At 45.8% G+C, this 23,994-nt stretch overlaps 1 protein-coding gene and 2 long non-coding RNA genes across 7 annotated transcripts in view; 2 read left to right on the forward strand and 1 right to left on the reverse strand.

Annotated features, from left to right (window-relative positions):
• LOC142482401 (E3 ubiquitin-protein ligase RNF31-like) overlaps window positions 1-11,175 on the reverse strand; it is a 78,986-nt gene extending 67,811 nt beyond the window's left edge. Inside the window, exons 1-2 of one of the 4 annotated variants that reach the window (XM_075583028.1) lie at window positions 10,485-11,175; window positions 3,012-3,102 (exon numbers count right to left, since the gene is read on the reverse strand). In XM_075583028.1, the coding sequence (XP_075439143.1) occupies window positions 3,012-3,102; window positions 10,485-10,550 (157 nt within the window). In that variant the 5' untranslated portion in view covers window positions 10,551-11,175. The remainder of the gene's footprint in view (window positions 1-3,011; window positions 3,103-10,484) is intronic. The other 3 variants (XM_075583031.1, XM_075583029.1, XM_075583030.1) reach the window with 3 other exon arrangements.
• Window positions 341-4,295, forward strand: LOC142482490 (uncharacterized). Its single transcript, XR_012796717.1, has 3 exons — window positions 341-411; window positions 2,813-2,891; window positions 4,095-4,295. It is a non-coding gene; the product is annotated as an uncharacterized LOC142482490 (long non-coding RNA).
• On the forward strand, window positions 4,299-16,299 carry LOC142482474 (uncharacterized). 2 transcript variants are annotated; one of them, XR_012796714.1, is made up of 3 exons: window positions 4,299-4,403; window positions 15,561-15,602; window positions 16,024-16,299. It is a non-coding gene; the product is annotated as an uncharacterized LOC142482474 (long non-coding RNA). The 2 variants fall into 2 exon arrangements; XR_012796715.1 differs by having other exon boundaries at window positions 4,305-4,391.
• The last annotated feature ends 7,695 nt before the right edge of the window (window positions 16,300-23,994 follow it).

A 23,994-nucleotide genomic window follows, 5' to 3' on the forward strand; every position in this document is an offset into this window, starting at 1 on the left:
TGGTGCAATTGTTTTGATCTAGAATTGCTTTACTTTTGCCTTGATACAATACTGTATGTATACCACTTAGTGGCATTAGCAGGACTGAAAGACTTAGGGGGAGGTTTATCAGCGTAAAATAAAGTGCAAACAGAAGTTTGTTTTGACATATTGGGATAGGAAGGGCTCCGGCGCAACTGCGCATGACAAGAATCCAATACTACTTCCCGATGAATATAGCAAACTTTATTAGCACATTACACACTAGGGCTACACCACGATATCCCCCTCTACACGTTTCACGCTCTAGTACAGCGCTTCGTCATGCGCAGTTGCGCCGGAGCCCTTCCTATCCTTGTATTCATTCAGAAGGCTGCACGCGGGAGCTGAAGAGCAGAGGAGAGCAGGACCCAGACCGGAGTTGCAACAGAGGTAAGGGTTATTATATTTCCCTCTCACTCCGGTCAATTCAGGGGCCATACATAGCTCCCTCCTTCCCAGCCACACATGACTATGCAGACACCATAGGTGCCAACTACTGACAAACCGAAGCGCAGGACAGTTTTTTTCCTTTGTTTTGACATATTGCTCTGATTTCTGCTTGCTTCAATTTGATACAAATTGTTGGCAGAAAAGTTTACCTCAGACACAAATACAAGATAAAAAAAAGTCCCGCACAAGGAGGTGGAGTTTAATACATCTCATTGTATGTGATGTTGTCTGTGTTGTATAACTCCTCCCTAAGGCTATGGGCGGCCCCAGTCACTGCTGACTGTGAGATAACTCCTATCAATTGAGAGAGAATTGATAATCTAATTAACTATTTGGTATGTCTGAGTTGATTAGGCAAACCCCTCCCATAAGTGTTAGTCAAATGCATGTGATTAGGGTACTTAAGTCAGTGTAACTTGGCTGTGAGACATATGGCTGTGTAACATCAAAAGAGACATCTTAAGTGTCTACAAGAGTTAATTTTGGAGTTGAAATTGGAGGTGAAGATTGGAGGAAGATCTGGACTCTGCATTACAACTTTGCCATGGTGAGACATTCACTTTTAACAACTGTGATTATTTGTTCACTTTTGTCCTCCATTACCTGTTAAGTCTCTCCTCCTGCATCTTACTATGCCCTCCCTATTGCTTTTTCCGTTTACTGTTTCCTCACTCCTTTGTGAATGTCTCTGTTCTCTCCAACTTCCCCACTCCCCACTGCACCATTATTTATACACCTCTCTCCCAACAACGTCTATACCCCGCAATAAAAAACACCCACACAAATACTCTATTCACACCCTCTATCTACTTCTTCCCACAACTGGGGATCTCCCCTAAGCCTGAAGCCAGACATACACACCTGATCTCATGCATGCCTCCCTGCCATCTATCCATCTCTTCCCCTGTAACTGGTGTTAACCTTTTCATTTAATACTGATCAGCCTTAAATCTCACCCCACCAAATCAAGTATCCCAATAGCCTGCACTCATGGCTACTGTCCCACAGTCACTCCTACCACCCATTGTGACCAAGCACAGTCATCTACAGCACTTATTCCCTCACCTACTGTCTCTGTAAGTTTCCCATTAAACCACTTAGATTGTAAGCTCTTTGGGGCATGGATTTCCTTTCCTATTGTCTGATTTTGCTGAACTTATTGTATAATTATAATTCCCTGTACTGTATTCTTTGTGAAGCACTAAGTACACTTTTGGCGTTATATAAATAAAGACATACAATATTGCGTGCACACGCGCATTGGAGCGCCTGGCGGTGCGTGCACCAGTTTCAGCTGTGATCTATGGTGTGGGGCGTGCGTCCAGAGAAGAGCAGGAGATCGCAACCAGGGGGGAAGGGGGGATGACATCACGCGGCTGGTTCGCCCTCATTAGCTGAACCACCGCCATGATGTGGCCATTGCTTGTCATTTGGGAAAGACAGTTGTGCAAGGATTGACAGTTGTGCAAGTTGTGCGAGTAGTTGGGACGAGGCCTAACTCCTCCTGAAGACACTGTCAAATTCACATTCTGATGCACATGGTGGAAACTTGGAGCAAAGAGATGCAAGATGAAAATTACTCAATTCACATACAATTTCTCCACATTTGCTTTGATAGCTAAGGCCCTTAGTCTATAAACTGCAATACGCTTATCTAAAACTCGCACAGAAAGCACAGTCAATGGGATTTCCGTGCGATAGCGTCAGATCAGTACTGCTGCAATTTAAATGTAATTACATTGTTTTACAGCCAACTAAATATAGCCCCTAACAGACTATTCAAGTGGATGGGTTGTGAAATTCATTCAGTCTGTTTTTGGATTGGCCTTGTACTTTATACAATAGTCTGTATATCTCTCCTGTCACTGAGATCCCCTTGTAAGTCATCTGGGAACCCACAAGAGGCAACAGCAAAAAGGCTAGTTTGTTAAACACTGCAGTAAAGTAATTCACACTGACGAAAGACTATCTGATCTACAGTATTTAAGAAAGTCACAGATCGAAAACAGTCTAAGGATTCACATCAGATAGGAATGAGGCCATAGTTAAAGAAAAAACGATTGCAGCGGCGCTAACTTGTGACAATGTCCTAAAATATGTGAACTATATAAAACAATATGTTTAAGGCAAATTATAGAAAAAATATCTCAGAAAAAAGTGGTTAACGTGAACTGTGATCTATTAGTGAATGAAGTGAAAAATCCACCACCCAGTGTAAAGTGCTAATAGAAAAGCTACTCAAAACCCTTGTATAGACTGTTCTCTTAGTCTGTTTGAGGCCAGACTAGAGGGGCCAAGTGGATTGATCTGAAGTCAATTTCTATGTTTCTATGCTTTTTAGAGACTGCACAGAGCAAATTGTTTCCTGAGAATGTACTGTATGCAAGAAGGCCGCTACTGAGGATATCCCCCATTGAAATGTAGGCTACCATCCCTTATATGCACAGTGTAAACTAAAATAAAGTGAAGCAATTACCGTTTTTTCAAATCTTAATCTACCGTAAAGCAGATATCTTGAAAACATGGAATATTAAACTTACCATAGTAATTAACATGTACATGAAGATCGGTATATTTGGTTTTTATCTGCTCTATATCTTCCTTCGTCTTCTCGGGGTATGCATAGGAACACTGTGAAGGTAAAAATAATTGCCATTTAAAAGTTATAGGATAATACAAGATTTTGATATTTACAATTTCTCCAACACTTGTCAGAGATGTCAACCTCAAAAGGATGCAGTAAGATTTGGGGGTTCTGGACCAAAATGTTTTATTTTAATGGAGCTGTGGCTCCATTAAAGTGAGATATTGATGCTAAATATTAGTGACACTGACCCCAGATCAGCGAGACACAGAACATCAGTGAGAATTGACATATCTGACTAGTCCACAGTCAAAAAACTTGGACGACAGATGTACCCAACATTATTGCAACCCTGCGCTGCAGCAGGACAGACACAAAGTGCCAGCGGGAGAAGCAGCCACTGTTTTGAATGAGCTGCGCACAAGTAGGAGGTGGGGCTATCACCCCATTTCACCCGTGGGAGTGCACCAAGGGTGGCAATAATGTTGGTTACCTCTGTATATCACAGACATACTGGTGTGTTTGAAAAGACCTTCCATTTTATGTTTCCCCTTCCCAGCTCAGTCCTGATGGTAAATATAATGGAACCGCTGTCTTAAGGCAACAAGGTGGAGGATAGTGTCTTTGACAAGTAAACTGTGTAAACACTGAGAGAGGCTGGGTTCCTGGAGCTACTGCAGGATCATGGTGGTCAACTGGTCAACTCCAGAAACAAGTTGGGAAATATCCAGGTGCTACTTTCAGGAAGCTTATTAAACCTGTTAATTGAATGAAGACTTGGTAGTTTGGGAAATAAAATCTTCTGGCTACAAAACCAGTGAAAAAGCATTGCACCAGATTTATCATTTGAAAAAAATATATATATATTTATTTTTCATTTTTAAAGGGAGTTTTCTTTTAGTTAGTAAACCTGTTGCAGTTTTATTGATTTTTTTTTTTGTTGGCATTACTTGTGCATCTAGGAGACTTTAGTAACCAATCTCCCAAATACGTTCAGTGGATTTCCTGATCTTAGACTTGTACTGTTTTTTTTGGACAGGTTCTGCAACTGGGAGACTTTAAAGGAGATTTAAAGGGTTATTCAATAGGAAGTCTTGGGCCCGGTGGCTGTGAAGGACCCTACAGGCTCTGGAGTTGGGCCAGGGAAGAGGTCAGGCCCCAAATCCACATCCAGTTGATGGGCCTTTGGTTGCCCCGGGGGCCCTGACTCTCCAACCCTGCAGTGGGCCTCTCTCTCCTGCTGCCACCCCCCATGTGTGCGCTGGAAGTTGGACAGTCGGGCCCAACTTTTACATCCACCGGCTGGATCAGCTCGGCATCGGAGGCCCCCCCACAGGTTGTGTGTGGGGTGTGTGATATTAGGGGTTATTATGTGTTTTGCGGGAGGAGGGTTATTATGTGAACGGAGGAGGGTTATGTATTTTGGGAGGCTAGTATGTGTATTGTGTGTTTAGTATGTGTATTGGGTGGGGATTAGTATATGTATTGGGGGGGTTAGTATATATGCATTGGGGGTTATTATGTGTATAGGGTGGGTGTTAGTATGTGTGTAACCCCCCTCCTTAGAGGTTAGTATGTGTATTGGAGGTTAGTATGTGTATTAGGGGGTTAGTATATGTATTGGCATGCTTAGTATGTGTATAGGGGGGGTTCGTATGTGTGTAACCCCCCTCCTCAGGGGTTAGAATGTGTATGGGAGGTTAGTATGTGTATTAGGGGTTAGTATGTGTATTGGCAGGCCTAATATGTGTATTAGGTGGGGGTTAGTATGTGTGTAACCACCCTTCTAAGGGGTTATTATGTGTATCGGAGGTTAGTATGTGTATTAGGGGGTTAGTATGTGTTTTGGCTGGCTTAGTATGTTTATAGGGGGGGGTCGTATGTGTGTAACCCCCCTCCTCAGGGGTTAGAATGTATATGGGAGGTTAGTATGTGTATTAGGGGGTTAGTATGTATATTGGCAGGCTTAGTATGTGTATTAGGTGGGGGTTAGTATGTGTGTAACCACCCTCCTAAGGGGTTATTATGTGTATCGGAGGATAGTATGTGTATTGGGGGGTTAGTATGTGTATTGGGGGGTTAGTATGTGTATTGGGGGGTTAGTTTGTGTATTGGAGGGCTTCGTATGTATAGGTGGGCTTCGTATATGTATTGGGTTGGTGTTAGTATGTTTGTAACCCCCCTCCTTAGGGTTTAGGAGTTAGGAGTTAGGAAAGTTGAAGTGTATCAGGCCCCACCCTGTGTTGCCATGGGATCATGATATCACAGAGAGTATATAGAGAAGTGGAAGGTTCAGGAAGGTCAGTTTTCCAGGAGGAGAAGAGGAGCCTCGGGGAGAGTAGATAGGGATGTTCATAAAGTATAGCACAAACCAAGCCCCCCTGTTTTATTGTGTTTTAGATAGAGACAGTGCCCTTTTAAGTTAGGATCCCAGAAGAAGGCTAATGGAGTCCTGAATACCTAAGAGATAGGAAAACAGCATACCACAGAGGCCCAGAGGAGAGGGCTCCAGGGTGTCAGCAGATCAGCTTAATTATTCTCATCCGTCTGTATGGAAGTGTCAGTTACCAAGCAGGCTAAAGGTATCAGGTCACTTGAGAAGGACCATCCAGGACTCCCGTATGGGCCTTGTGTAATTTGGGTAATATCGATTGTAACGGGTATTCCCCCACCCACTCGCAGATTATACTGTGGGTGCGGAGAAACATATAGTGTTACCAGGTGTGTGGTGCATTACCTGTTGGCTCACAGGAGGGCTGAGCTTCCGCCACGGGGAACCTGGGGCAATTATCACCAAATCACCAAAGTTATAAGTATATCGCCCCAGGCTCCCCGTGGCGGAGGCTTAGGCCCCTGCGAGCCAACAGGTTAAAGGGCAGCACCAGTAGCCATCTTGTTTAAGGGGAAACAGGGCTACAGACATTTAAAGGAAGATACCGATTTTTATTAATAAGACACCATTAAAATGGATGAGACTGCTGAGAGTAAAAAAAAATCAGTTAGACTGACAAGAAATCAGTGACTTGATATGTCTGATTCAGTCATGTTAAGCAATAGTTTTCAAAAGCCTTCTCTTGCCTAATGTATTTTTTTCCTTTCTAGAGAAAATCCATGAAACGTCAGTATCAATATACTTCAGTGACTCATAGTTTCTTTTTTCACACTGCCTTTTACTTTATTTTGGACAAGTATTTCCTTATTTCATGCGCTTTGCATTTATGATCATGCCATTTCCAGTACTCACACCATAAACTTTAGGTGAAACTTGCTTTTCATTTCCAAGAACTACATTTCACGAAGTCTGTATCAAAAATGAAAAATGCTGCAACCACAAAGATGCATACAGTATGGGTCAAATAAATACGGGTATTTGTATTTTAGTATTTAATGCAACTAGAGGAAGGTAGTCAAAAAAAATCTCTTGACACATTGAGGACTACTGTATTTATCAAAGTCTCCTGGCTGCAATACAAGGGCACAGAAACTGCACCAGATGTATTAAGTAAAAATATTCCATGTAAACCCCTTGAGCTGCCGTGGCCACGTGACCACTAAAGGGGTTACTGACCCTCATTGATGGAACAATAAATTGTCTCTCTTAGGCCCATATTCACAAAATGGTGCTAAGCTTCATACAGTATGCATGAGAGTAAAGTCGAGCTTAAGCTTCGCATCCTTTTGGGGATCTGGGCCTCAGTGATTACTTGCCATCACACTGCCAATTTGTGGCACATGATATAGATGCCCAATACATTTCTAGCCCTGGATATGAAGTCTGTAGGTTCACAAAACCAGGACCGTGCACAAGTATATGCTGTTACTATTGAAGTAAATAAAACGGGTGAATCAGCCACCTGAGGAGTATTGGAGAACCCCCAAATCTAAAGTTTAATAAATGAGCCTCATACATTCACAAGTTACAACTAAGTCATACTGTATATTAAAGGAGCACTCCAAGTGACAGTATGTCTACGGAGCTGAATCGCATTGATTTCAGCTCCAGGGACCCCCGGCTTCCCGAGATATTTACCCCGTAGGTGCTGCCGGTATCTCTATGCAGTTGAAAGCTCCCGCTTCACGTGGGCCAATGCAACAACACATGGTATGACGCTACAGCTTCCTTTTGGTCCGCAGGACGCGGGACTTTTAAACTGCCATATTGTGAACCCATGAATACAGAAAGGATGGGGGAGCACAGTTGTAGGAAACAGGTAGTGTAACGAGTCTAGTAATCAACACTAGAATAGAGTGATTATACCCTGAGCGAACGTAATAGCTCAGTTGGCAGATGTCCAATTAAAAGGGCAAATATACATAAATGTGTATATGTGGGTGAGAAGGTAAAAATGGTAATATATAACTTACACGGCCTTGTGTAAGCTCAGTCACATCAAGGTTTCTTTGGGGATCCCGTGATCTTGCAATGATCCTTTTCTCTCCGCGATGTGAATTCTTCTTCTTGACGTATGTCCTTATTGCTTCGTGGCTCAGTGTTTCCACTCCAGGGGGATTTCCTCTCGTATAAACAAAAGAGAGGATAGGGTTAAGGCATATGTATATAGAGGCGTCAATGGGGGGGAGGATAGGGTATTGATAAACCACTGAAATAAAATAGTATGATCTAACACTCACACGGGCCAATGTGAGTGTGGTCCTGTCTTGGTATCTTTTTTCTGCCTTTTTAGGGATATTACCCAATTGGTAGCAGGTGGTGATGAAGGGGTGTGGACAATGATAAAGAATATAATATCACAATACTCACACGGGCCAGTGTGAGTACACACTCCTAGCGGTTTCTTTGTGCTTCAATTCCTGGTGTGACTGACGCTGAAGATAGGTTATAGCATAAACAAATGACACAGAGCCTGAGGAAGTCCAGTTCCGGACGAAACGCGTTGCTCTTTTTTCATCTGGGACACTTCACAGCACACCACAGAGGAGGCAGAGGTGCAGTTGTAGCTCTCCATCCGGACGCGGAAGGCGAGATCCCCTACCACCATACACCGCACTGCCCCCCTTTGCTTTTACTTCCCCACAGAAGCCTTTGGTTTCTGTTTTTATATTATATTTTCTTGTTTTTTATTAAAATTAGTTTTTACCCTCCAGACTATAGTGTCATTTGTTTATGCTATAACCTATCTTCAGCGTCAGTCACACCAGGAATAGAAGCACAAAGAAACCGCTAGGAGTGTGTACTCACACTGGCCCGTGTGAGTATTGTGATATTATATTCTTTATCATTGTCCACACCCCTTCATCACCACCTGCTACCAATTGGGTAATATCCCTAAAAAGGCAGAAAAAAGATACCAAGACAGGACCACACTCACATTGGCCCGTGTGAGTGTTAGATCATACTATTTTATTTCAGTGGTTTATCAATACCCTATCCTCCCCCCCATTGACGCCTCTATATACATATGCCTTAACCCTATCCTCTCTTTTGTTTATACGAGAGGAAATCCCCCTGGAGTGGAAACACTGAACCACGAAGCAATAAGGACATACGTCAAGAAGAAGAATTCACATCGCGGAGAGAAAAGGATCATTGCAAGATCACGGGATCCCCAAAGAAACCTTGATGTGACTGATCTTACACAAGGCCGTGTAAGTTATATATTACCATTTTTACCTTCTCACCCACATATACACATTTATGTATATTTGCCCTTTTAATTGGACATCTGCCAACTGAGCTATTACGTTCGCTCAGGGTATAATCACTCTATTCTAATGTTGATTACTAGACTCATTACACTGCCTGTTTCCTACAACTGTGCTCCCCCATCCTTTCTGTATTCATTGCTTACAAGGGTCCTGGATAGATCCTGCTGGGGTTCCGAGTCACAGGAGGACATCACTTGAAAATCACACTCAGGCAGTATCATACTCCGCTTTTTTATATTTCCGCATATCTGACATAGCTCTACAGAGATAGCGCCCGGGTACCCCCTCCAATATATTGTGAACCCAGCCAGGACTCCTACCGGCAGCAGCTACGGAGGTAATTATCTCAGGAAACAGAGGGTCCCCGGAGCTGAAATGAATGCGGTTTCACTCCAGAGACCCCCTGCTTCAAACCTATTTAACAGAAACATACTGTCACTTGAAGTACTCCTTTAAGGTTCAAAAATTCTGGCTTGATCTCAACCAGGAGTAAGAATGTAATGAATTAGGCACCATGTATGTAGAGCATAAGTGTGTTTTTAAGAATTACCTGATTTTGCTATAAAATAGTACCATTTTAACATGACAATAAAAAAAAGTTTGTAATGCTTTATGAGGCAAATCCAGCCATAGTTTTGAATATGTACATAAGAATGTACATACAGTAATCATTTGAATTATATCATTCCCTTCCAATATTACACAGTATTAAGTAAATCAAACATTTTTTAAATCACTTCCTCGCTTATCTGATGTAATATGTTCCACAAACTGGATAAATGGTTCCGACGTCAGATAATGCATCCAGCGGACTGCATTGTGTGGCATCGGATAAGGTAAGCGGACCGTCTGATACCGAGGACTAACTGTATATACATTAGGATGTGTTACTAAAAATGAGGCAAACATTGTTTCATTAATTAATATTCTAATTTTCCCCAAAAGTGTGTGACAGTAAATGTCTATGCAATATATTTATACAATTTACAATAGTACAACCGGAAATTAAATGATTATACAGATGAAGCCAAATGTTATTACCAGTGATGAAAGTAGATTTTTATTCTTACAGGTATCCACCCAGGCATTTAAAACATTGGAGTTTCCACTGCCCACCCTTTATCGGCAGCCTTTTGAGCCTCCCTCCCCCCCCTCTTTCACACCTTCTCACTCTCACCCCCTCTATTCTTTCCCTCTCCCCATGTATTTCTCTCCCCCGGTCCCTTACTCTTTCCCCAACTCTTCGTCACTCCCTTTGCCCCCTCACTCTTCCTGTCCCCTGCCTCCCCCTCTCTCACTCCCCCCACCTGCTCCCTATCCCCCATACGCCCCCTCTCTTACACCCTGTGAGAGAGGCACGGAGACAGCAGGGAGTCGGAGAGAGGGGCACGGAGACTCGGAGAGAGGGGCAGGGAGACTCAGAGAGAGCAGGGAGACGGAGAGAGGCAGGGAGGCATGGTGTCAGCAGGGAGACAGAGAAAGCAGGGAGGCACAGAGACAGCAGTGAGAGAGAGACAGCAGGGAGACAGAGACAGCAGTGAGAGAGAGAGACAGGTTTGTTCTCTTTAGTGTTAGATTCCCAATAAATCATACCAGTACGCAGTACCGGCAATTATTGTTTTACCGGTACTGTGTACCAGACCATACCGGCCTGCTTGCAGCACTGGTTATTACTCCTGTTGGTGCGTTGCAACAGGACATTCTCAACATGGCAGCAGGAGAAGCGACCCTACTGGCTGGAGAAGGAGGACAACTTCCTTACCTCATGTAGTGCAATCCTTAATCCCTCGTCTGGGACCACACTGCTTGACGTGATCCAGGGCAGCATAGGATGAGTAAAAGGGTTTAAAGAAATAACTCAAGGAAATTAGAGGTATGATTAGGGGGAGAATACAGATAACCACACAGGTGCTATAGAGGAGAGAATCAGGTTATAAATGGGAGGTAGATCTTCTGGGTATTAGTGAGCTCAAGAAGAACCTTAATACAAGAGAGAAGGGAATACGAAGTGAATCCTGGCTTAAGATACACCGTGCTATCAATAAAAGGATATTAGAGTAAGAGTGTGGCAGAGATTCAGAGGGGAGAAGAGAGATCACACTAATCTGGGATTTTCAGTAATTACACAAGCACCCAATTGAGCCCAGGTACATAAAATAATGTAACATCAGGAAACAGAGCTAAGATGCATTTACAGCAAATTCTAGATAGAAGAAGAATACACAGGGAAAAAAAAGGAACTTGTTAGTGTCAGTATAAGAGGCGAAAAGGAGCAGGAGACACCTTGTTAGAATAAAGGGTTATATAATTCCAGATGACAAGAGAAAAATAAAGCAGACTCTGATTTTCCTCGGTCTTGCTGGTCTAGGAGAAGGCGACACTAACACAGACACGAGAAGAAAAAAAAACAGCAGGTCGTCCTAGCACTGGCAGCTGCCTCCTCCCTCATTCATACTGTACACTTCCTTATTGTCTTATTATGCTGACATAAAGGGGAAGCACAAGACATGACCAACTCATTTCAGTAAACATGCTTGTATAGTAATGAGTACTACCAGTAAAACATGCACATACACAAAAAGAATCTACACAGCCGTTAGTACAACAGAAAGAAGAAGTTCCTAATTCTGGTGAAGCTACAGTATATTCCTTTTATAACCCGGTTATATGGGGAGGAATGTACGGATGTGGCATGGGTTATTGCACCCACTGGTGCGTAATGGTGAGATATTCTCTGTCATTCTGCGTTATCACTTCCATTGGTTCCTATGAAAAATCAGCCCTCCTTCTTACCAACAGGTAGCACGCATCACACATGCTGTAATGCATGTACCCAGGGCTTGAGGCCCTGAGCACCCCTCCTCAGTATAACTTACCCCTAAAGGCTGCGGCCACGTTACCGCTGAGCTCGCTCATTTTTGAGAGCGGTGACATCACCAACTCTCCAAGCATGAACGATCACTGTCCTGCATAAAATTTTAGAGCAGGAGGGGGGGGGGGGGGCGTGGCTTTTAAGGGAGGGGGCATGTCATTGGCTGGATCGGGCTGGGTGTCTCTGTCTCTGTGTGTCTCTGTGTCTCTGTGTGTGTGTCTGTGTCTGTCTGTGTCCCTCCATTCTCTCCATCCCCTCCATTCTCTCCCTCACCCCCTCCCCTCCATTCTCTTCTCCCCTTCCCTCCATTCTCTCTTTCCCCTCCATTCTCTCCTCCCCCCCTCCCACCATTCTCTCCCTACCCCCCTTCCCTCTTCTCCTTTCCCCCTCCCCTCCTGTCTTTCCCCCTTCCCCCCCTGCATTCCCCCCTCCCCTCCTCTCCTTCCCCCGCTCCCCTCCATTCTCTCCCTCCCCCATCCTTCCATTCTCTCCCTCCCCTCTCTCCCTCCCGCCTTCCCCTCCATTCTCTCCCTTCCCTCCCTCCTCTCTACCTTCCCTCCCTCCTCTCTCCCCCCTCCCCCTTCCCCTCTCCCCCTTCCTCCATCCCCTCTTCCCCCCTTCTCTCCATTTTCTCCTTTCTCTCCTTCCACCCTTCCCCTCTCCCCTCCCTTCTCTCCTCCCCTTCTCTCCTTCCCCCCTTCTCTCCATTATCTCCCCCTGCTCTTCTCTCCCCTTCCCTCCCCCTTGCTCGCCTCTCTCCCCCTTGTTCCCCTCACCATTCTCTCCCCCCTTCTCTCAATTCTCTACTCCTTTTCTCACCCCTGCACCCCTCTCCCCCCTCTCCTCCCCTTCCAACTCTCTCCCCCCTTCCACCTCTCACACACCTTCCACCTCTCTCCCCCCCTTCCACCTCTTTCTGCTCCCCCCTTTCCACCTTTCTTCTCTCCCCCCTTTACACCTCTCTCCGCTCCCCCCTCCCTTCCACCTCTCTGCACTCCCCCCCTTTCCACCTCTCTCCACTTCCTCCCTCCCCTCCTGTCCTTCCCCCCTCCCCTTCTGTCCTTCCCCCCTCCCCTTCTGTCCTTCCCCCCTCCCCTTCTGTCCTTCCCCCCTCCCCTCCTGTCTTTCCCCCCTCCCCTCCTCTCTTTGCCCTGCTTCCCTCCTCTCCTTTCCCCGCTCCTCTCCATTCTCTCCCTCCCAGCATCCCTCCATTTTCTCCCTCCCCTCTCTCCCTCCGCCTTCCCCTCCACTCTCTCTCTCCCCCTTCCCTCCCTCCTCTCTCTCCCCCTCCCCCCTTCCCCTCTCTCCCCCCTCCACTCTCCTCCCCCGTCCTCTCTCCCCCTTCCCCTCTCTCGCCCCCCCTTCCTCTCTCCACACCTTCCCCTCTCCCCCCTCTTCCCCCCATCCCCTCTCTCCCCCCTTCTCTCCATTTTCTATCCCCCCCTTCTCTCCCTTCTCTCCTTTCTCTCCTTCCACCCTTCTTCCCCCCGTCCCCCTCTCCCCCTTCCCCCCTTCCCCTCTCTCCTCCCTTTTCTCCTGCCCCTTCTCTCCATCTGCTCCTCTCTCCCCTCCCCCTGCTCCCCTCGCCCCTCCCCCCCCCTTGCTCGCCTCTCTCCCCCTTGCTCCGCTCACCATTCTCTCCCTCCTTCTCTCCATTCTCTCCCCCTTCTCTCCCCCCTGCACCCCTCTCCCCCCTCCTCCCCTTCCACCTCTCTCCCCCTTCCACCTCTTTATGCTCCCTCCTTCCACCTCTTTTTGCTCCCCCCCTTTCCACCTCTCTCCGCTCCCCCCTTTCCACCTCTCTCCACTCCCCCCTCCCTTCCACCTCTCTGCACTCCCCCCCTTTCACCTCTCTCCACTCCCCCTCCCCCCACTTCACCTGCAATGTGTCTCCTGTGTTTACATAGTGTGTATGCACCTGTTTATGACAGGTACAGGGTGCAGTCATGTCTCCCAAACTGTGCCCCAGAGCAGGTCACACACACCGACACACACACTCCCCCCCCCCCCCCACCTCTCTCCGCTCAGGGGATTGGCTTTTATGCCGGCCTCCTATCAGACATAGGCCCCCCTTGTAATTCAAGGCTACTCCTGAACTTTATTAGGTAACACACATATAACACTACAAACAGGTCCTGCAGGATTTGCTCCCAACACTCTTTAGTGGGACCTACAGTGCTAGAGGGGCCAGATAATTAGTAGCCTAAGGGAGCTTGGCTACATCCTCCCTCTGGTTTTGAAATCCCTCACGACCCCGCATGAGGGTATAACATCCACCACATATTTATACAATAACAATAAAATGACAGTCAACATTACAACATGGCATAACAGTACTTTAAGACTGGTCAGTAATAATGAGTAGGGTCAGCTTGTGCACAAGGTTCCCTTCACTATCTGGCACTGCCACCAAATAGAAGTGATGGCGCCCAGACTCCCCAATATACTCCACCCTATCAAAGTGTACACTGCGGCCTATCACCCATACCTTCATTAGATAGCAGGCTCTGTCTTCGCTGTAGTGTATACTGTTGTTGGTCTACACCTTCATGTAATATACTGTAATATGGATGTGTGCACCAACTCATCCCGGTAAATTTCGGCTGTTCGCATTAGAGAATAAGGAAGGTAGGGATAATCATACTGTTCCAGTCTAAACTTTTAAACTAATACCCTATCAGCGTGACTACTCTTGGTCAAATTACTGTATGCCTGTAGGCCTAAAAAGTTTCCTTTGTCCCAGCATTATCACCCGTTTACAGCAAGAATTCCGAACATAATAAGGAGTGTGTATTTAAGAGTATGAGAGGATCTAACCTCTCCATACGCCCAATCATAAATGGGGTGAGATTATAAAAGAGAGCAGAGTATGTGAGATCCAAAAGGGATAGCAGAATGTAAGTGCAGAGTGGAGGAAGTGATAAAAGATGTTGACATAGATGTCCTGTCAGTGCGCTTGATCACACCCTCTGACTCACCATATGGGTGGTCAGTTCCTTTCTAGGTCTGAAGAGCAATATAATGAGGAGACAGGTCAAACAAGTAGCTCCGATAAGTGAGAAGATAGAAGAGAGGGGTCTGCAGAGGTAGGAATAGGCAATCACATTTATTACTGACTTTGTGCAGGAACCACAGACAGAGATCGGGAAAGGGAGGCACCACTGACAGAGGGCAGGGCCAGTGGTGGGGCAGCCGCGGACGGTTCACTTGATGAGCCGCAATGACACCGGGAAGCTTTACTCCTGATGCAGCACTGTTGCCACTCGTCCCTCTTACCTCCCAGCTGGAATGGAGGAGAGCTGCTTCAGAAGGGAAGCTACCTTGTACCCTCCTTATCTCAGGCCCTTGGCAGACAGAGATTATAAAGACAAGGCTTCTATTGCATGCACACACCAGTGCCAGGCCCCTTGCGAGTTGCATTCAGCGGCAGATTTCAAAATCCATCGCCCCTAGGCACAACTGTTGCAGCCGCCTCATTACCTGCCGCCCCTCTCCTCCTCACTAATGTGACATCGCACGGCATCACTTTGCCATGGTAACGCGACACCATGATTTCATTTGACGCTGCGACGCCGTGTTGCCATGGCAACGAGATGCCGTGACGTCACGTTGGTGACGTCCGCGGCATCATTTGACGCTGTAATTCAAAAGGAGGAAGAGGGTGGCAGGCAAGGCGCCTGGCCGCAACAGATAAAATGACGTCCCATTAGGTCAGATAAGCCTGAGAGCGCAGCAAAAGTATTTGGAGGCGGACATTTTTGCCGCCCCAAAATGTTGCCGTCCTAGGCCCGGGCCTAATGGGAAATCCGCTACTGGTAGCATTACATTTCCGCAAAGGTTAGGCTGGACCCCCAAAATTTCACAGAGTGCAGTAGGGCCTGTGTGTTTGATCCGCAGCATTGTCGGAAGCTCCTGTCACTGCCCCAATTGCCCTAACTCACCATGTGCGGGTGTATTTCTTTTCAGGTCTGAAGAGGAAGATAACATCGGGACTGCTGTCACCCTTACGTGAGTAATATCAATCCCAGAGAAAAGACAGCTGGGGGGTCGGGAGAGAGGGGCAGTATTACTGACGGGGCAGGTGTCAGAGGTTACATTGATTATTTTGCAGAATTATTCAAGACATTTTTGAACCCTTTGAGTACTGGAAGACTGCGGGCGGCAGTCTTCTGGATCTTAATTAGGTTATCGCCTGGTGTAGCAATCTTGGTGACAGGCAGGTCTGTTACGTCTTAAACAGAAGTGGAGGATAATCAACTTCTGTTCTGATCGCAGTGAACGCAATCTCCCCCTAGAAAAGGAGCATGTCTAGCATGGTGGACCCGTATGTCATAGGACCTCTAGAAGTGCTGCCCTTATGACATTATGGGTATGTCTTGGGGCCCTTAAAGGATTAAATGAGGCTGCACTTCTCCCCCATTATTTTCAGCGAAGAAAATAAAAGAGATGAGGGAAATGAAGAGGACAATCACATGAGACTACCTGATTCAAGCAAATCTGTCCGCCACATGATGAACAAGAGGTTACGATGGGTGATAACGGGGTTTAGAGAAGCATTTGTCAGGAAACAAAAGACCCAGACCTCAGCTGAAGAGTGAGTATTGACAGAGGACATACACATAATATAAATGGAGGGAAAAAGAGAGAGGGAGGAGTAAAAGAGAATGAGAGGGGAAAGAGGAGTAAAAGAGATTGAGAGGGGAAAGAGGAGAGGAAGAAATAGAGAGGGAAGGAGGAGTAAAGGGTAAGGAGGAGTAAAGGGGAAAGAGAGGAAGAGAGGGAGGGAGAGAGAGGGAGAGAGATTTAATGACTCCCTTTTCTTTTACTTTTTGTAAGCTGTTTATCCAAGACCTGCCAGCACTGAAGGTAAATCATTACAATAATCATTTATAATGAGCCCCTTCAGGGCCACACAGACTTGCAACCCATTGGCCCAGATACATCAAACACCTGGTAAAGAAAAATGTGCGGGCATTGTTACCGCAATTTTAAGTTTGTATTCATCATTGTGAAAATAATTTACCGGTGCGATATTCCGGCATAATTGCAATGCAGGAATTAACGCGACTGTTAATGCTAAAATCTAGTGGCAGGTTGAATAATGACAAATGTTAATCAAGTTTATCCTTTGCCAAATTATAACTGGGCGAGATACTTATACTGTACTTTATATTGGTCAAAGGGAAGACCTCAGTCCAACATTTTCCATTTGTTTCTGAAAAGGTATATCTATTCCTTTCTGACTCCAGTCAATGGAAAGAGACATGGGAATTCATATTTCCTTGCAACAGGAGACATGTAGACCACCAGGGGGGGCTGAAATACCAAATTGGAGAAGATCCATCGATAATGTGTTCCTCCTGTGGCAGGGAAGCATGGACTCTTTTGCCTCTTTTGTGAATTGTATCAATAAGGTTCATTCGACTATAAGATTTAAAAAAGAAAGAAAATAGCTCTAGCCACTAACCTAATTTAATAAGAATGGAGGGCTGTATAGAAATTCTGTCAGTGTGGCTTATATGTTACCTCTAATAAAGTGAAACACATCAATGGCTCCCAAGGTAGTTACTTAATGTCCCGTGTACAATATTGGGATAATATTTAAGTCCAGCTGCCAGAGTCCAAAGAGAGAGTTCCACGCCCCTCCAAACACTAGTTTAAAAAAAAAAGAGATATCCTCCAGCGCGTAGACTCAGGTGGTCAATCCAGACATGGTAGAAAAACACAGCAGTATATTACTGAGCAGGGGTCCACTAAATATTTTGGGACACTTACAGATTCTGTTGTTAGTTGTGCGTCAGGTATATGAATAAGACTGTGCTCCTAGATTTTCAGTGGTGATATTATCTTGATAAAGATGGAAGAGAAATATCATGGCATAATAATGTTTTAGTAAAAAATGACTGGCATAAAAAAGTAATGCACTCACAAACAGCGCTTTCAAATTTGCGTTGTGACTAGCTTTCCAGCTTATGATTGTCTCGGTCCTCCCCTCTCCCGGACCACACACAATTGGAATCCGTGTGGTCCCCTCCACTGGATCTCCTTCACCTCTCACTTCTGAGTCGACGTGCCGGGGGACATCTCTCACGCACACCTCCTACGAGTCTCGCTCCAAAAGAGACTAATATACAGCAACACAGCTATTGGAACTGATCCACTATTAGGATTTCATGTGATATGATGCATTAGAACAGGGGAGCGCAAACTTTTAGTGCTGCGCCCCCCTGTCTCTCTCCCCCGGCTCTCACGCTCCCCCCTGCCTACCTTCATCCGCATCAGATGACGCTGCGGGGTCCAGTGACGTCACGTGACCCGTGGCGTCATTTGACGCGTGTGACGTCACGTCACATGGCGCCACGGCGTCAGATGATGCTGCGTTGCCATGGTGACGCATCACTGAGCGTTGAATCCCGGTAAGTAAACAGTTAGAGGATGCCTCACGTGATCCCCTGGCATTTCATTTAAATGCCTGGGGGAAGAGTGCGGGACCTCTGCAACTGCCCGCACCCCCACAGCAAAATCTCCCGCCCTCCAAGGGGTCGCGACCCCCACTTTGCGCACCGCTGCATTAGAATATGTAAATTGATATTATGGTTAGATACACCTTTTTGAATTATTCTGAACAGGGGTGTTTAATAAGTCATTATATAGTATATTATATGTTTGGGTTTCATTATATATTTATTAAATTATAATATGGAATTGGTAATGATTGTGTTACATTGCACATTGAGTGATTATATATATATATATATGTGTATATATATATATATGTACATGTGATTATATATATATGTGTGTGTATATATATATATATATATATATATATATATATATATATATAAATATATATAAATATAACTATATATATATACGTGTATATATATCAAATAAACCAGTGCTCAGATAAAGAGGTGTGGTGATTAAGTAAATTAATTGTGATATAATAAAGCGAATGACTAAAAATAATCAAAATAGGGAGCCGTGAAAATGCATATTTCTACAGGTAAATGCAGCTCTAGATGGGATTAGCCTAATCCATACAAATGTGTACAAGGGAAGAAATAGAGCGCAAATGTCATTAGTAGGTATAAAAATAGGACAAATGTATTTAAAATACATGATAAAGAAGGTTCCCGAATAAATTAATAAATTATAAGAAGGTAAAAGACAATAGTTAACAACAATGTATAAAGAACTAATGTAGCCAATCATAAGCTGTAACTCCAGTGAGGAGGATTGATTAAACGTGAGGCACACAATAAGATGAGGGCTGCTGTAATGTTGGAGAAGTGGCAGGTTATAGTTCCAAATGCAACCATAAAGACCACAGGGGCTGAGGAATATGGTGAGGTTTGAGAATGTAACAGTCCAGTACCGCTGGAGGGATTGAAAAGCATAGAAAAGGGCTCAAATGAATCTCATTTCCATTCCCATGGATGTAGATGATCCAGTGTTGTAGTGAACGCCGAGCCCTTCAGCTAAGCCTCCAGAATGTAACACAGGGAGACCACGATATGTTGATCCGGGATTGTTGTGATGTTATTCACTCAAGTAATGGTCTCAAAAGGGAGGGAGTTGTACAGCTGATCCCACAGTCCGTCCACGTACTCTCAATACAACGGGAACTTGGTGCTGATAGATACAGTAGATAGATAGAATGCCAGAAATCCGTTGGTGAATTGCCAAACCTCCAGAGCCTGGTCACATGACAAATCTTTAGCTGGATAAAGTTTAGGTGTTCCGCCAGACCTTGGTGCTCACTTCTCCTAGCCTCAGTGCCTTAACCTATAGCCCTGCTATAGCAATATTATACATTCCTGCTTACAAGGGTGAGCTCTGTACACTAACAGTGCGGTTTCATCCTCTCCTTGCTGTCTCTCTCTCCTCCTGCTCCTCTTTGCACTTCCTGCATTACTGTGTCTGCTACACTCTGTCTATGTATGTATCTATGTCTTTATTTGTATAGCGCAATTAATGTACATAGCACTTCACAACAGTAATAGTTACAATCATATAAATAATAAGATACAAATAACACAAATGGGAGAAGTGCTTCAGACTTTAAATTAACATTTAGGAAAAGGAGTCCCTGCTCCGAAGAGCTTACAATCTAATTGGTTGGTAGGAAGAACGTACAGAGACAGTAGGCGGGCATTCTGAGGTGTTAATTATCAGCCATCGAGCTACTCATATGCTTCCTTAAGCAGATGTGTTTTAAGGTGGGTTTTAAAGGTGGATAAAGAGGGTGCTAGTCGGATATTGAGGGGAAGGACATTCCAGAGGTGTGGGGCAGTCAGTGAGAAAGGTTTAAGGTGGGAGAGGGCTTTGGATACAAAAGGGGTAGAGCGAAGACATCCTTGAGCAGAACGCAAGAGCCGGGATGGTGTATAGCGAGAAATTAGGGCTGAGATGTACGGAGGAGCAGAAGAGTGTAAAGCTTTAAAAGTGAGGAGGAGAATTGAGCGTGTGATACAGGATTTGATAGGAAGCCAGGAGAGGGATTTCAGCAGGGGAGACGCTGAGACAGATTTAGGAAAGAGTGATTCTGGCAGCAGCGTTAAGAATAGATTGTAGGGGAGACAGGTGGGAGGCAGGAAGGCCGGACAGCAGGAGTTTACAGTAATCAAGACGGGAGAGAAAGCGCCACTGACGGCGTGGGAGGAGTAGTTATTTTTGTTAGTGGATGTCCACCTTTTTAATGTAGTCTAAATAAAGTTTTTTTACTTCATTCATTCCCCGGCTGGTGAGTTTCGTTCATGTAGGACCTGCTGCCATTCCGATCTTTTTTTTCTATGGGAGAGAATGAGGGCCTGAGTCAAAGTTTTAGCAGTCGAGCAGAAGAGGAAAGGACGTATCTTTGTAATATAGCGGAGGAAAAAGCGACAGGTTTTAGAAACCTTTTGAATGTGAGAAAAGAATGTGAGAGAGGAGTCGAGTGTGACCCCTAGGCAGCATGCTTGGGCTACTGGGTGAATCATGGATGGTACTTCCAACAGTAATGTAGAAGGAGGGAATAGGGCCAGGTTTGGGAGGAAGTATGAGGAGCTCTGTTTTTGCCATGCTTGGTTTAGGTACACACTACACCCCCTCCTCTCCTCATCTGTCTCCTCTCCTTGTGGTCTGTTTCGTCTTCCTACTTACCTTCCTGTCTTTCCTCTCCCTTGAGCATACTGCTCTCCACTGTCTCTCTCTGCCTCCTCTCCCCTCCTTGCTGTCTCTCCTCCCCCTTGATTATGCCTTGCTCCTCTTTGCACTTTCTCCCCCCTTTTCTTGTACTCCCTGCTTTACCGTGTCTGTTCCCTTCTGTACATACTACACTCACTCCTATCATATGTCCCCTTTTCTCCTTGATGTCTCTACTGCCATTAAAATCCCCTCCCCCTATTTCCTAGGTGAATGAGAGACCGCTCAGTCTATCACAGAGGGGGAGGTATGTATATCTTTATTTAGATAGTGCCGACAGTGTACTCAGCACTTTACAAAAACAATACAGTACAGGGAATTATAACAATACAATAAACGCAGCAAAGTCAGACCATAGGAAAGGAAATACCTGCCCCAGAGAGCTTACCAGCTAAGTGGTATGTTGGGAAAGTTACAGAAACAGCAGGCGAGGGAATAAGTGCAGGAGATGGCAATGCTTGGCAACAATGGTTGGTTGGAGTGACTGAATGTAGAACAGTAGCCATGAGTGCAGGCTATTAGGATGCTTATTTAGGCTAAGGCCCCGCTCCCAGAGTCAGCGCACCTGTGCTGCTGACAGGCGGTGCGCTGAGATACACAGACCGCGATCTGCGGTCTGTAGGGAGCCGGAGCGGGAGGTGGGCGGGAGGTGGGAGGTTTGATCGGGAGGTGGGCGGGAGGTGGGCGGTTTGACAGGGAGGGGGGGCGTGGCTTGAGCGGAGGGACCCGCTACTCTCCCCCCCTCCCTCCACGGACTCGGGCTGGAGCTGGAAGGTAAGTTTAAACACACACACGCAGGCACTCATTCATACACGCGCACACACACACACACACACAGGCAGGCACTCACGCACTCATACACACACACACGGGCGCACACACAGGCAGGCACTCACGCACTCATACACATACACACACACACAGACAGAGGCAGGCACTCGGGCACACACACACACAGACAGGCACTCACGCACTCAGACACATACACACACAGACAGGCACGCACTCAGACACACACACAGAGAAAGGCACTCACCTGCTTTCACTCCACACTCCTCCCCGCTCCCCGAAGCCTCTCCTCCTCCCGAAGCCTCCCCTCCCCATTGGCTCACAGCCACACACGTCACGCGTCAAAGCTAGAAAACACCATTCTCTGGTGTCTCCAGCGGCTGACGCGCGACAGCGTGTAGTCAGCTGTGCCGCCAGTGGGGACCGGGACCGGCTCGCGAGGATTCCCCTGCTGGTGGGGAACTCGCGACATTGCCGCCCGCGCCAACGAGCGCAGCGGGACCGAGGCCTTAGAGGTGAGTTTTAAGGAGGGTATTAAATTAAATGGGTTAACACCATTAGCAGGGAAAGAGGTGGCAAGGTGGTGTGGAGATGAGAACAGGTGTGTATATGGCTGGGTCCAGGATTGGGAGAGATATCCCCAGTAGTAAAGAGAGAGGAGGATTTGTAGGGGCACTTTTTTTATTGAGGGGTGTAGAATTTGTTGGGAAAGGTGTGTACACATTGGTGCTGTGTATAGACACAAGCATAGGTGGAGGGAAGGAGAGATGAAGAAATGTGGAGAAGAGGAAAGTGGGGAAGTTGGTGAGAACAGAAACGTTTACAAAAGAGTGAGGAAAACGGTAAATAAAAAAGCAATAGAGATGGCATAATGAGATGTAGGGAGAGAACGGTAGGAGGAGAGTTCCCAGGTATTGTAGGAGATGAGAAATAGGATGTGAAAGAGCAGATATATAAATCAGGTCTGGAGGACAGTGTAGCACTGAAGGTTAAACAGAAGCTTATAAAGTTAGTCTTTGGATGTGAAAAAATTGTTAGAGTATTTAGAAAGCCAAGTTATCACTGTTGCAGGATTGATGAAGTGGAGTCCAATTGTTGTTATCTTTACCTCCAGTTTGAAGTCCACAGACACTTCATACTGTATGTGACACTTAAGATGTTACACAGCCAATGTTCTGTCTCATTACACATGATGGGCAGTCTCATTGGATGTACCTAGGTGAGTGACAAGCCAATTAGCCTATCACAGAGTGGGAGGGATGTGCATCCTCACTGGCTGTCTCTGGGTGAGTGACAGGCCATTCAGCCCATCACGAGGGATGTGCAGACATAGATAGATAGATATTGTGGCAGGATGGCCTCGCGGTAGCATCAGTAAGAGTCCAAATGGTATGTTCTTGGCTTTATCCTTCAGTGGTTTATTTTCCACATCAAAACAAATAGGCACACTATCCCTTTAAGGCAATTCAAATGATACAATAAAAACCTACTTCTCTTTGGGAGACTAACTACACAGTGCCTGACTAACACACTGACTAGCTAGCCCAATTTCTAGCTTTAACAGAACACTCATGTATAGAAAACATAATATGAAGTCCTTATATGTGGTTGTGGGAACGTGGTCCCAAGATAGTCCAGGAAATCCCTCTGGATACAGCAACCTTGACAGGATAGCTCTTCTCCCTCAGCAGTATATGGAATGATGGTTCCTTGAAAACAAGCCCCACATCCAGCAAGCTTCTTCTGATCCATAGAAACTCTCTTCCTGGGTGTGGGTTCCAGGCAAATCCAGCATGTTTGTGGGAACTATTCCAACAGCTTCCTTCGTGGTTGGGGAAATTCTCTCTAAACTGGCAGAATTTGTGTATTATAAACCTAATGCTGACCAGTTTAATACTAAACAAAATAGGGGCAATGTAAATGGGGGTTGGTCTAGGGTTGCATATTGCAACCCAAGGAGAGATTTTATCACATCAAAGGATGAAAGATTGAGACATAGAAACATATCAGACCAATACAATAATCCAATACAAAGATCTGAGACATATTCTAGATTTTCACCCATACATGTACTGGGTGACCTAACTCCCTCTCCCAAGACCCCTATCAATCAGTCCACAATTTCACCTGGGAGGGCGACATGCTCCGATCCCCCAACCCCCCATGCTGCTGAAAACGGGAAGCAGACAGGAAGAGAAGGAGGGGCTGTCTGTGTGCAGAGAGAAGCCCCGCCCCCTCTGCAAGACACAGACATAGAAGCAGCAGCACGGATCTTCTGGCCCCGCCCCCTCTGCAAGACACAGACATAGAAGCAGCAGCATGGAGCGCCCGTGCACAGCTCTGGCCGCCCCCAGGTTTCCCTGCAAGCTGCTCGCGCCCCCCCTACATAATCGTGCGCTCCCCCTACCTAGTGTGTGTGTGT

The sequence above is a fragment of the Ascaphus truei genome, chromosome 2, assembly GCF_040206685.1.
Source record: "Ascaphus truei isolate aAscTru1 chromosome 2, aAscTru1.hap1, whole genome shotgun sequence".
Classification (NCBI taxonomy): Eukaryota; Metazoa; Chordata; class Amphibia; order Anura; family Ascaphidae; genus Ascaphus; species Ascaphus truei.